The 13,416-nt window shown below is 39.2% G+C and overlaps 1 protein-coding gene across 3 annotated transcripts in view; it reads right to left on the bottom strand.

Moving 5' to 3' along the window:
• The window catches only part of NSUN3 (NOP2/Sun RNA methyltransferase 3), a 103,692-nt gene that overhangs the window by 90,053 nt on the left and 223 nt on the right, over positions 1-13,416 (bottom strand). For all 3 annotated transcript variants that reach the window (XR_008391120.1, XR_008391121.1, XM_053662983.1), the window contains exons 2-3: positions 12,571-12,680; positions 2,265-2,608 (exon numbers count right to left, since the gene is read on the bottom strand). Coding sequence is in view for 1 of the 3 variants with exons in the window: in XM_053662983.1 (XP_053518958.1) it covers positions 2,265-2,608; positions 12,571-12,680 (454 nt within the window). In the remaining 2 variants the exon portion in view is untranslated. The remainder of the gene's footprint in view (positions 1-2,264; positions 2,609-12,570; positions 12,681-13,416) is intronic.

The following is a 13,416-nucleotide window of genomic DNA, read 5'->3' as shown; positions in this document are numbered from 1 at the left end:
GCTTTGTATGAAAATGAGAATGCAAAATATCTCATTAAAATTTTTATTCTGATGTTGAAAAGAAATTTGGGGTATACTAGATTATAATGTATTATTAAAATTAATTTCATCTGTTTCTTTCTACCTTTCTAAGGAGATGAAGGGGACCAAAGTTTTGCCACACTAACACTAACTTTTGGGATATTGACTTTTAAGATTCAGAAAAAAATATGTGACTTTCCCCTTTTCTTGCCCTTGAGATTCAGATGGAAAGGCCTGGTTCAAATAAGAAACTTTTGCATATTCATCTTAGCCTAATTTGAATGAAGTATGGTGGACAGGAGGGCTCCAAGCAGGCGCCTGTTACTACTACTGGGGCCTGTTACACTACTCAAAAGTTTTAAATTAGCCCTGGCTGGTGTGGCACAGTGGTTGAGTGCCAGCCTGTGAATCAAAGGGTTGCTGGTTTGATTCCCAATCAGGGCACATGCCTGGGTTGTGAGCCAGGTCCCCAGTAGGGGGTGTGCAAGAAACATAATGATGTTTCTATCCCTCTTTGTCTCCCTCCCTACCCCTCTCTCAAAAATAAATAAAATCTTTTTTAAAAAGTTTTAAATTATATATAAATTTCCCATTATATTTCTATTGGATTAAAAAACTGCCTTAGAACCTTATTCCTTAGAACTTTTCCTCTAAATTACTCCTTGTATCCCACTTTGCCTGCGGAATGTGTTCTGCTATTCCTCAACTATCTGTAAATTGCCGACTTCTTTTGAAATCTCAGACCCCCCCTTGCCCCTTTGTTCACAATGACATACAAGAAGGGACCCCTCAAAAAATGGAATTATTTTTTGGAGGGTAGGCCCCTGGAGTACAGGCTTCCCCTTTAGGTGAAAGTTCTATGATCCCATCTGTAACAGTGTACCAGCTGGCATGGTCGTGAGAGGCTGTGTCTGGCTTCAGTGAATTTTTTTGAAGACTCTGTCAACACTTTTACCCATTTCATGAGGAGTCATTTACAAGTGCACCTGCCCACACCATGCTGCGTATTCAATAGTTTTTGACCAAAAATGGCATGGCCCCAGTGCCCCACCCTCCCTAGTCATCTGAACTCCCTGGAGTGACTTTTGCTGTTTCCCTGGATGAAAAAAGTCCTCAAAAGGAAACATTTTGCCAACATGGAGTGGAAGACACAAAACAAAAAACAGCAGAAGCACTAAAAGGCATTGAAATTGACAAGTTAAAAACTCTTTTGAGCAGTGGGATAAACATCTCAATAGGTATATTGCATCAAATGGACAGTTCTTTGAGGATGACTTAAATTTAAACATGTAAGAATAAATAGATAAACTTTTATAAATAAATTCTGGTTTTGTTGGGTCCTCTCTCATACATACTTCAACAGCCCAATGCATTTTGGGCTCTCATATCTTATGACAACCACTGGCATATCCATCTGTAATAAACTTTGGACATCTTTTTTCCTGTTAATCTCTATCTCTTAATTTGATTATTAGCTTGTGGGGAGGGGTTATTTTGGTTTTTTGCCCCCACAGACACTACTGAAAAGTTTTAAATTAGCCCTGGCTGGTGTGGCACAGTGGTTGAGTGCCAGCCTGTGAATCAAAGGGTTGCTGGTTTGATTCCCAGTCAGGGCACATGCTTGGGTTGTGGGTCAGGTCCCCAGTCAGGGGTGTGCAAGAAACACAATGATGTTTCTATCCCTCTTTATCTCCCTCCCTACCCCTCTCTCAAAAATAAATAAAATCTTTTTTTAAAAAGTTTTAAATTATATATAAATTTCCCGTTATATTTTTATTGGATAAAAAAAACTGCCTTAGAACCTTATGGACCAATGATACAAAAAATGATTTTAAATATATGTTTCTGCTTCATAATAGCACAAGGAAATCAATATAAGACTTATAAAAGTAACAAAATTAAAAGTTTTTCTCATTGGTTTATAAGGATTCATATTATCTGCTAGATTTTCATTCCCCAGATGTAGTTTTGTTCCCAGTTACCTGCTAGGATTAAGAAGCTGAGAAAAAAAATGTTATTCACACTGATTTTCTCAGCTAAAACTTCCATTCTCTTCCTACTGTCCTGGTTTTCATGCTTTCCAAGTATACAAATTCAATCTTACATTTCTCCCCACAGAGTGAATACTTGAAGAGTACTTTACGCAGATGGACATTGGGAAGTGGCTGACCGCTGAAAGAAAAGCACACTACCTGGGTAAGCACACCACCTGGGTAAGCACACTACCTGGGTAAGCACACTACCTGGGTAAGCACACTGCAGCAGAGCTACCGACTTCCCTCCAGGAGCAGCACACAGATCCAGAATCTTCTCTCCATCCCTTAATTCGAGAGCCAGTACTGGGAGGAGAGAGGCAGCGTTGAGGAGGTAGTATCTTTTTAGGCTTCCAGTTTGGTGTCTTTCTGAAGGCATCTGGTCAGGAATTCTGCTAAGGTAACACTTTACTGATTTAGGATAATAGGGTAAAGATCTTTGGAAGAGTATGTGATAGCCCTTGGAAAGTAAATCCTTTTCCAGTTCAAAAGGGTAATTGAATCGGTTGAGAAGGACAGCATGTTGCCAGCATGATGGAGATGTTAGTATATCCCTAGAAATACAAAAACAAAGTACTATTACTATAAACACTAAAACAACTTTATATTGCTAATCAATTAAACGTGGTCTTGGTTTTACATTTTACTTATCTGAGATTTTAATAGTCAGGATTGGTATCAGACTTTCCTCTTGCCTCAGGCCCACTATGACCAAACCCAGCACTTTTCATCCTGTCTTTATTTAAATCTTTGTATTTTGTTCACTGTGGGTTTTTCTTTTAAATTAATTTTGGCCATTAAGATACTGTTTACCTTGTTATCAAGTTTTAGGTGCCCCTGAAATTCTGCACCGTTGAGGAACGACTCACTTGCCTCCGCCTAGTTCCTTCCTGCAGAATTCCGTGCCAGAAATATCATGGCCTGCCTTTACTTACCTGTAATCCATCAGAATAGATTTTAGTCATTCACTCTTTGCATAAGTGTTTTTCTCAGAGATAAAATTTAAAGCCTGAGACTATTAAGAAAAAGTACTATCATTTAAGGGTGTTTAAATTAGTGAGTGTTAAAACTTTCCTTATGAAGAAGAAAAGGATGGAAAGCCAACTATGGTGAACTCTACAGTAACAGAGTTAATGAGGCAATCAGTGACTCAGATGGACACAAAACCAAGGAGGGCTTAAAAATCACTTATGGATGATGCACACTCTCTCCCCCTCCCCTAGTAAATGTAACTTCCTAATTTTTAATTCGGTCCAACAGTTTGATCTCTTGACAATCACAGGCTCACATCAACTGACAGATACAGCAGGAAATATTTATTTATGAGCTGACCTTTCTAGCTGAGTTATTTGGGAGCCTCATTAACCATCATCAATTAAATAAATTCCAGCTGCTACTCACCCCGGAGTTGTCTATGTGAGAAATGGCCGGGTTGAAATGTAACACCTGTGACTTCAAGCGTGCCATGTGAATTTCCATCAGGGGCTTACACGTGCAACTGCCTTCTCCTTTCACTGCCTATTATGACAGTGCGCCCTGTGAGCCCAATGTATCTGTTTCAGGCATTCTAGAGGATGACAACCTGTTTCTTTAATAATGAACTTCACAAACTTTAGCATACATCAAGTGGCTGTGAAGGACTGCTGGGCCTTAACCCCCCAGTTTCTGATCTAGTAGGTCTTAGGTGGGAACTGAAAATTTGTTTTTGTAGTAAGTTCTCACGTGATACTGATACCGCTGAACCCCAAGACCACACTTTGAGAATCGCTGCATCAAAATACACCCAGAAGGGAAATCTGTGAATGTCACTAAAGTCACTAATGTAAATCTTATGTCAGTCCTTCTTACTCTTCAAAACTGAGTGAAAAAAATCTATCCAAGGTTTTGAGTCATGTAGTAACAGGGAAATAATGGTCAGAAACATAATAATATAGACTGGAGTGGTTTGGCTTATATTATACATCCACCCCTTAGCTAACAAAAGGTAGGACACTTCCAGCTGATTAATATCTGACAGGATAAATCTCCATTCTGTTCTTTTTTTTTTCTTTAGAATTTCCAAAGCTATTTTATCCTTACTCTTTCAGATAAACTTTAGAATCAGGTATTCAATTTAAAATAATTATAAAATACTTGTGACTTTGATTAGGATTATATTGAATGTACTAAATTTGGGGAGAATTAACATCTTTACTGTATTATTTCCAACCCTAACCCTGATATGTTCTCCATTTACTCCTATTTTCTTCCAGATCCCTTAGTATATATTATTAATCTCACGTATTTCCTTTTAGCCTTATTGTGTAAAAGGATTATTAGCTAAGGAACTCACTGGTTCTTGTATATTACCCAGTCTCTTTAAAGATGAGGAGGAATCAGCCATAGCACACAAGGAGAAAGGAAGCTCCAGGGTGTGGGCAACAGCACACGGACGAGCACAGAGCTATGAAGGGCAGTGGATCTGGAGAATTAAAAGCAGTCTGGTGTGGCTTGTGGCAGGTGATTATAAGGGTTAAGTGTAATATGATGAAAGTTTAAAATTTTATCTTATAAGCGATGGAAAGTCATTGAAAGACTCTAGGCCACAGGGGGCTAACACAAGGCCTATAGGCCGAATCCGGCCCTCCACCTTGTTTTATCCAGCCCGGCACCTTGTTTCTGCCCAGCAGCAGCGCTGAGCTATCGCTTAACTGTTAAGGAGCAGTCACATTTATACAGTCCTAAAATTACATTCGGCCCTTTGAAGGCAACAAGGCTGATGTGGCCCCCAGTGAAAAGCAGTTTGACACCCCTACTCTAGCAGAAGAGCCTCATTAGATTTAAAAACAAGTACTTGTTTTTAAACAAGTCAAGAATCTTCTGCAATTATTCTACCTCATTCTTTAACAACATAAAAACAAAAAACAAATCACCCTACGCATAATACATTTTCTGATCCCTCCTAACTTACACCCAGCCCTATTGAACTTCTTAAATTTCCTGGAGCAAGTTTTCTTTAGCCTTTACCAAGTTCAACATAAACTGCTCCCTCTGCCTAGAGTGACTGTCCCTCTCTCACCTACCTGTAGCCCAGCTCACTCTTCCACTCTCCACTCAGAGGGCAAGCCTTTCTACCTATCAACTAATCCACCTGGTCCATGTCACCCTGATAATAATGATAATAATAATAACAAACACCACAATAATAAAAAAAGTAATGATCATATGTTTACAATGTGCATGCTTACCTCATTTAACCATCACAACAGCTATGAGGGCAGCTATTACCCCATTTTAGAGGTTAGGTAACTGAGGCTTTCAGAAACTTGGCAACTTACCCAAGGTCAGTCACATTGCTATTAAGCAGAAATACCTGATTCAAAATCTGCTGGCCTTAAAACCTAACAGAAGTGTGAGACCGTGGTACTGCAGCACTAATGTATACAACAGAAAGAGCAGAGAATTTCTACTCCAAACCTCACCTGGTGCCTGTGGCCATGGCCTTCCTGCTACTGTATCTAACAATGTCTCTAACACATACTACAACAGGACCAACTCAGTGAAAATAGTGCTCTGGCTGCTCAGGTTGGTACTTTCTAGCCCTGAGAAAGCAAACTGGTATGTGAACGTGGATCTCAGCTCCCCTTCCTCCAAAACACACACACACACACACACACACACACACACACACACACACACAGGTGGGATAACAACCTGAAACTGACAGGCCAGTGGCTACTCCAGTCTAAATTTCTGATGGATGGGCTAGTGGTCCAGGAGATAGCAGAGTGAGTGTACATTAGAAAACTCAAGAAGACTGGCCAGGTATCGTATTCTAGGCCTCCTCCTGAGATTCATGAGAAGAAGTCTAAAGCTGCTCCACTTAATGATCTCCAAAGCCAGAAGTTCAAGTACCAGTAACCAGCGGAAATAGGACTCAAATCATTGATGACTGGCAAATGTTAGTATATTCACTAATATCAGTGTGAAAAAACTATGTACCCTCTAGCACATTTTCAGTTGCTATCAAAACCTACACCATATGTTTAAGAATGTGATTTCCAGCATACTGTGAAAATTGACATTTAAAATATAACTTATACCACTTTTAAAAATGTATCTACTGGAAACTAAAAACCAGAGTGATTTTGAAACCCATCATGGTTCATTTAAAAATTCATTGGCCAGCCCTGACTGATATAGCTCAGTGGCTTGTGTGTCACCCTGCAGACCAAAAGGTCATTGGTTTGATTCCCAGTTGGGGCACATGCCTGGGTTACAGGCTGGGTCCCTGGCTAGGAGCATGTGAAAGGCAAACTGATCGATGTTTCTCTCCCTCTCTCTAAAAATAAATAAATTAACTAATTAAATTCATGGCCTAGTCTCAAACAGGTGTTAATTTTACAGCATTCCTTTTTCCCTTTTATTTACATTCTATTTCTCCATATAACTTCATCCTAATACACCACTGTGCTTGAAATCTGTTTCCCGATCCTCTCATGCTTCTCTGCCACACACACACTAAATCTGCTTTTACTGTGACCTTACATCTCTAAATGTTAAAATGGTAAGTTCTGGATTCTGTTATAAATAAAGTTATTAGCACAAGTTGATCAAAATCACATTACAGATTTAATTATTATACATGAAAGATAGAAATCTCTTAATGAAATCAGTGGGTTTTTAAAAAAATATGATGCGAGGATAAATATAGCTGGTACTATAATGAGTCAAAGTTCAACATCAACTTTATTCCTATTTTGTATTTCTATAAAGGCTGAGAAAAACCCTCACTTAAATAAGTGAGAAATACATACATTTTGTTATAGCAAGGTCTCCCTTTTGTTCAAATCCTCAGTTATATTTCCAAATAACTCAACAACCTATTCATCAAAAATATTTTAAACGATCTGTTAGTTGATAACTCAAGTGAAACTCCTTTACTTCTGCTGAAGGCAAACTTTGGAACCTATCTGACCTGTCAAAGAATTTCCGTCACGAGTCATTCAGTCCCGCAACCCTTACAAGGACATCCCAAGAACCTCTGGCAGGTGGAGCGTTTGATGGCTGGAGGAAGGCAGTGTGGCAGGGCCAGGACAGGGGCCGTGGGAGACAGATGACTGCACAAAGGCAAGTTGGGGAAGAAGAGTACCACTGCCTCGGGCACACAGGGAAGCAGAGTAATTTTCCGAAAGAAAAATTTACAGCGTATGTGGAAATTTAAGATATGAATGTTGACTACTTGAACCTGCATGTGTGTATATGATGTTTGAAAAAAACTACGTACTGTTATTTGGACAATGTTTGTTATTTAATATGGTCTCACTCAATTTTTCTGTCACTATTCTTCTACTATTCTATTATCCAGTATACAGTCCTATATAATGATGAGGACAAAAAATCCTTTTATCTAAATATTGCTAAGCACAAGTAGTATAACCCTGTAGATTACAAAACCAATTATATTTTCAATGTTAAAAGAAATCCCTTTTGCTTTATTGCCATTATTATCCACAAGAGGGCGCTCATTCGATCTTTTTTAAAGTCTGGTTTAGAAATGAATAAATGTATTCATGCAAGTACACCGAAGTACATTTTCCAGCCATTTTATTTTTGTTCTTCAAAGATTCTAATAATGAGAACTGCCTCCTACTCCTTCTTGACACTCTTTCCTCCTTGTCTCAAGGAAGAACAATCTGTGTCTGTACTTGTTATCCACGATACCTCAAAATAAGAAGCCCTGAGTGAAGGTTTGTGTTCCTGGTAGTGACAAGACTGAAAACACTGTACACAAGGAGTCCCTTATATAAGGAGACATGCGCACATACGCTACCAAGGCTGGGACTACAGATCCTTCCAGCAGCCCACTTGGTAGAAGAAAAGGCATGGACTTCCAAGTCACACGTCTCCACTGGCCATAAACTAAGACATCTGGCAATTTTTCTAACTTCTGCCTTTAAAAGGGGCTAAAAGTTACTACCTTGCAGTGATGCGCACAGAATTTGATGTTGAGAATGTACATAAAGCCAACATAAGGAACAAAATAGAAACCAAGCTACTAATTTGTTTTCCCCAACTACCTCATTCCACCCCTCTTCAGATCCTGGTAATGATATCTGGTTATATATTTTCTCTCACTGTGACCTATGTGAATCCTGGGTTAGTGAAGACAATGTCCAAATAAAAATATATATTTACAGATAGGCCAGGGTTTGGGGTTTTTTCCCCCCCAAGCTTGCCACAAAGTATCCACAAAATTTCCAAAGTTCATAAAGACTTCCAATTAATCCTTCCCTCATATATGTTTGAGGGTAGACTATATATAATCCATCTTTTTATCACCAGTGCTTAGCACAATGCCTGGTATGTAAAACTGTCTAAATTGTGAATTAGCAGATGACTCACCCAAATCTTAAGGCACTGGTTCTTCACGAGCCTCCCTTGGCAACGAAGAGACAAGCAAGTTAACTAAATTATACTAAAATCTTGAGAGAATTACAACAGTTATATCAACAAAAGGCAAGGGAAGCACAAAGGACACAACTAATTTTGCCAAGGAAATATGGTACAGCTTTATGGCGAACTGGTTAATAACAGTAATAAAAATAATGCTAACATGTATCAAGGTCTTGTTACATGTTAAACAATATTCTAAGCCCTGTGTGTGATATAAATTCATTTTACCTTCCCAAATAATTTTATGAAGTACTCTTTTTCCCACTTTATAGATCAGGATACTGAAGCACAGAGATGTTAAGTAATTTAGCTAAGTCGTATGCTGTAAGATACAGAGGTGAATTTGAACCCATACTTTAATCGCTAGAGAGACGCAGAAGGGAGGTCACTCCTGGCAGAGGGAACATCATATGCAGGGGAGTAGAGGAGGCTTGTACTGCAGGAGGGTCACATAGAACACAGGCACATGAAGAAACGGCTTGACAGAATGTGTAAGACACACTCCCAAGGCTCTTCCAAATGTGCAACTGCCCCAGAGGACTGTATGAAGGTTTATGTTACTATTTATGAAGTGATTAGGACACTGTTGGGCATACACTGCCATAAAAGTGACTGCTAAAATAAGCAAACAAATACTAAAGGTGTGTGGCTGTGGAGAAGGGCTGTTGCAATATGCTAGGCAAGAAATGATGAAGGCCTAAGTAGTAATAGTAGAGATAAAAGGAGATTCAAATTAAATCTCTCAGGCAGATAAAAGTATTTGGTGGGCATTTAGATTTTAGATTTTAGATTTTGTAAGGTAGTTTTAGTTTTGTAATTTTAGATTTTAAGGTAGTTTTAATTTAGTTTTGTAAGGTAAGGTAGTAAGTGGTGTGTGGTAGTACATAGGGAAATCCCAAAGACCACACTAAGTTTTCTTTTTTAATTTTTATTTATGATTTTAGAGAAAGGAGAAGGGAGGGATAGAGGGAGAGAAACATCAACATGAAAAACATCAATCTGTTGCCTTCTGTAGATGCCTGCCCTGTGACCAAACCCGCAATCCAAACCCATGTCCCACCGGGAATCGAAATCAGCGACCTTTCAGTTTGCTGAACAACAGCCAACCAATTCAGCCATACCATCTGGGTCTAGACCACCCTAACTTCTGACACCTTGGAGACCAGGGTCTCCAAGACCACTTTCAGGTTTACCTACTAGTTGGACAACACAAAGAACTAACGTTATATCCATGGTTATGATTATGGTTTATTACAACAAAGATACTGATTACAATCAGTCATGAGATGCATGATGCAGAGTATAAAACCATTCAAAGCATGAATCTTCCTGTTGTTCCCTCCGGTGGAAACCTGGAGGACAACTTTTCCTAGCAACAATGTGTGACAGCATGCATAGGGGTACTGCCAAGCATGGAGACTCGCCAGAGCCCTGGTGTCTACATTTTATTGAAGTTCAGCCATACAAAGATGGTTGACAGCCCTGTGGCTAATCGTAGTCTTTGGCCTCTCTGGAGGATGGAGATCAAGGGCCACAGGCCAAGCTGATTATCACGCTCATAGCCCTCACCATAAATCATATTGTTAGACTTTCCTGTGTGGCCCAAGCCCCCAGGTGAACAAAGATACTCTTAGGCAACACACACCAAGGGCATAGAGATCACCTCCAAGGAGCTAAGGGCAGGTGCCCAACCTGTTTTTGAGTAAGGGTCATTTTATTACAAAGGTAGTGAAGGTGTGGAAAAGAGAAGTGGTGATGCCTTCAACTGAGATAAAGTATGCAAGCAGCAACTGACAACACAGGTCTGGAAAGAAAAAATAATACCATGCTTTTGAGTTTGCCTGGTATAAAACTAAGTGAAATTACCAAAAACACTTAGAAATCTGGTACTGAAGCTTGGGAAGGACTGCGCAACCTGTAATGACAGCATATTGAGGGAAGTTTAACGTCATGCCATGATGGGCTCGCTGAATGAGAACATGCAGACAACAGAGCAAAAACTGAACCAGGGTAAACTCCAGCTTAAAGGGCTGCTTTGCAAGAAAGGTTACTGCAAAACAGTAATATTAAAATAAACACTGAATCTTCTCTACCACTGAAAATACTGAGTAAATTACTTTTTAGGTAGCACTAAAATACACTTGCCCTTCCCTGGAAGTAGACTCTGCAAACTGGACTGCAAACATTATATTTTGCAAACAAACAGTTAAAAAATAAAAATATTTCTGGTCTTTTTTTCTCCATGCTATCTTCTATGCTCAGACTACTTTCTATGCTGAGAAAGCCTTTATTCTGCCTATGGCAAATTTAGCACATGTTTATGCAAAACTTAAATTACCATGAAAACCCAACAAAAAGGTAGATGAAGCAGAAGGCACAGTTAATTAAATGGATTTGAGGTTCACTACTCCTTTTGTTTAGGGTCAAATAATAATTTATAAACCTGTCTGAGCACATTAAATACAAAAATAACTCATGACAGGGTATGGGTAGCCAGATTACTATGAAGTCTAAAGACAACATACCTCTTGAAATCTTTTTTTTTTAAATCATCCATGTATGCCTAATGACATCCCAGGTACAAGAGGCATACAGAATAGAAGTCAGCAGTGGGCGTTCTTGAACCAGAGGGCCTGGGCACAAATCCCAGCTCTGCCTCTTACTAGATGAATGAACTTAGAAAGTTACTTAAACTTTGTGCAGTTGCCTCAGGCGAAAAACAGGAAACAAACCTCATAGGTTTGTGGTGAAGATCACACAGAGTTAGTATTGGGTGGCACATAATAAGCATGCAATAGATTTTTACTTATTTTGAGCACCTCTGCATACCGAAAATCTCATGAATTTACTGTATACTTCACTATTCAGTCTTTCTCGTTTCTTCTCTGCTATAGAAAATATCATTTTAAAATCTAGTTCTTAAACCTAAAAAATGACAATAAACTACATTTTCATATTACAGTATTTATATAGCTTAAATACTAAAGCAGCTTAATTTGTCCTAAAATTTCTCGTCACCTCAGACTCTATTAGTCAAAACAATCTGTTAAAAAGTGCTTAAAACTGTCCTTTGTAAAGAAGACATTTTTATTGAGTTGAGCCAGGAAGAGATGAGTATGACAACCATCTGACCAAGTTTCAGATATTATCTACTAGCCATGTGATTTTTCTTCCGAGCAAACTGTACTGGGTTTTTCACCCTAACTTCACAAGCAGTGCACTCTTCCCTCCACCTAAAATGCCTGGATCCTTTTGCCAAGGTAACTCTGTCACCAAGACCTGCCTTCTCCTTAGGCCTTTGCTGGTACCATCAGCCTTTCTTAGAAAGACCAGGTACTCCTGCTAGTTTGTAGGATACTTATGGAATAAGAGGTTTATAGTTCTAACCATGCTCCCCCACTCCCAAGAACACTGGACTAAAAGCAAACTAATCCCAGACTGTCTTGTTTTTTGCATTCCGCCAGGCACGGGATGCTGGTATCACTCCTTGTGAAGGAGCCTGTAGAGTAACATTCTGACAAAAGGCAAAATGCACTTAACGTACCGAACTTCCTTCACTCACTCGTATGGATGAAACGCTTGTTTTCTAGAATACATTTAAATAATGTGTGCATGTGCACACATTATTTAAATGTATGTTTTGAACACATCTGTTCAAAACGTAGCCAGCCACAGGGAAGAAATACAATCACCAAAAGTGAATTTAAGATAAAGCAGTGCTGGTTTTAAAGATTTGCTGTATTATCTTCTGAATTTCAGAAACTACTCCAGTGTCCTCAAAAGTTTAAAGATTTCTCTGTTACCAGTATAGTTAATTTTATCAAACTTGTGTGCATTGTTGTTTCAAAGATCAAAGCACTGCTCAACGCAAGGGCATAACAATTTTTGTTTACTATTACTACAAAGTTTTCATCTCCCCTCTCTATGTTCCTATAACTTAATCCATTTTCTCCTAGTTTTTCCCTTCTGTAGACTTAATTTAAAAAGGCAGCCAGGTTTAGATTCTTTTGTACTCACAGCACCGCTCACCCAAAAAAGGTTTCTTCTTCTATTACAAAGCATTGAGATGAATTATACTAACCTTACTGTACTCCAGGCATCTCCAAGTTCTTTGGAATATTGTTTTTCAAAATGATCCAACACAACTTTGCAAATCTGTTTTGCAAGCTTCCTCTCTGATTCTGCTTTCAGCTATGATGATAAGAAAAAGTTGCTCACACACTCTGATACTACAACTTTATTGAACTTCAACATTAGCAGCCTTTCTTCTTAAGAACATTTTAGATAATTACTAGTTCTTGCAATGGAAGCAGTACTTCACACATAAGCAAACTGATTACCATACTCTACTTATTTAAAGTTAAGTGTTTCTCCAATTGATTGTTGCTCAAATGTAAAACAAAGTTAAAAGCAGTATCCAGTGGTGTCAGCACAGAAAGCCAACTTAAGTAAGTCCATGCAAAAAAGTCAACTTAGGTAACTCACTCTAGAAGTTGATATTAGGGGGAACTGGGTGAAAGCATGGGGGAAATCTGTGCAACATTTAGTAAATGGAAAATTATTCCAAAGTAAAGTTCATTTAGAAGAAAAGTCATTCTGGTTTCCTTGTAAACTTCTTTGAAATTCTGTTTCATTTACACATCCAAGAAAAGCCTTTCCAGGGACAACTATGCCACGGCATTGTTCTAAGGCCCCCAGGACAGGGCAGTGACAAAGACGGTCTGGGCCCGCGAGGAACTGGCCTTCTCCCAGCTGAAGGGAAGAGATACTGAAGTCTGCGTGCTGTGCTGCACAGGGGCTACCTGGGGCAGACGTGTCTTGGACGAAAACGAGACCACGCTCACGACCAAGCGCTTTGGGCTGTGAAACCGGAGAAACCGAGATGGGGGTGTCCCTCGTCCCAGCCCCCCCCAGTTCCCTCGTCCCA

Source organism: Artibeus jamaicensis, unplaced genomic scaffold (genome assembly GCF_021234435.1).
Source record: "Artibeus jamaicensis isolate MK-2021 breed Jamaican fruit bat unplaced genomic scaffold, CSHL_Jam_final contig_3113, whole genome shotgun sequence".
Lineage (NCBI taxonomy): Eukaryota > Metazoa > Chordata > Mammalia > Chiroptera > Phyllostomidae > Artibeus > Artibeus jamaicensis.
This window is presented reverse-complemented; position numbering and strand designations above follow the sequence as displayed.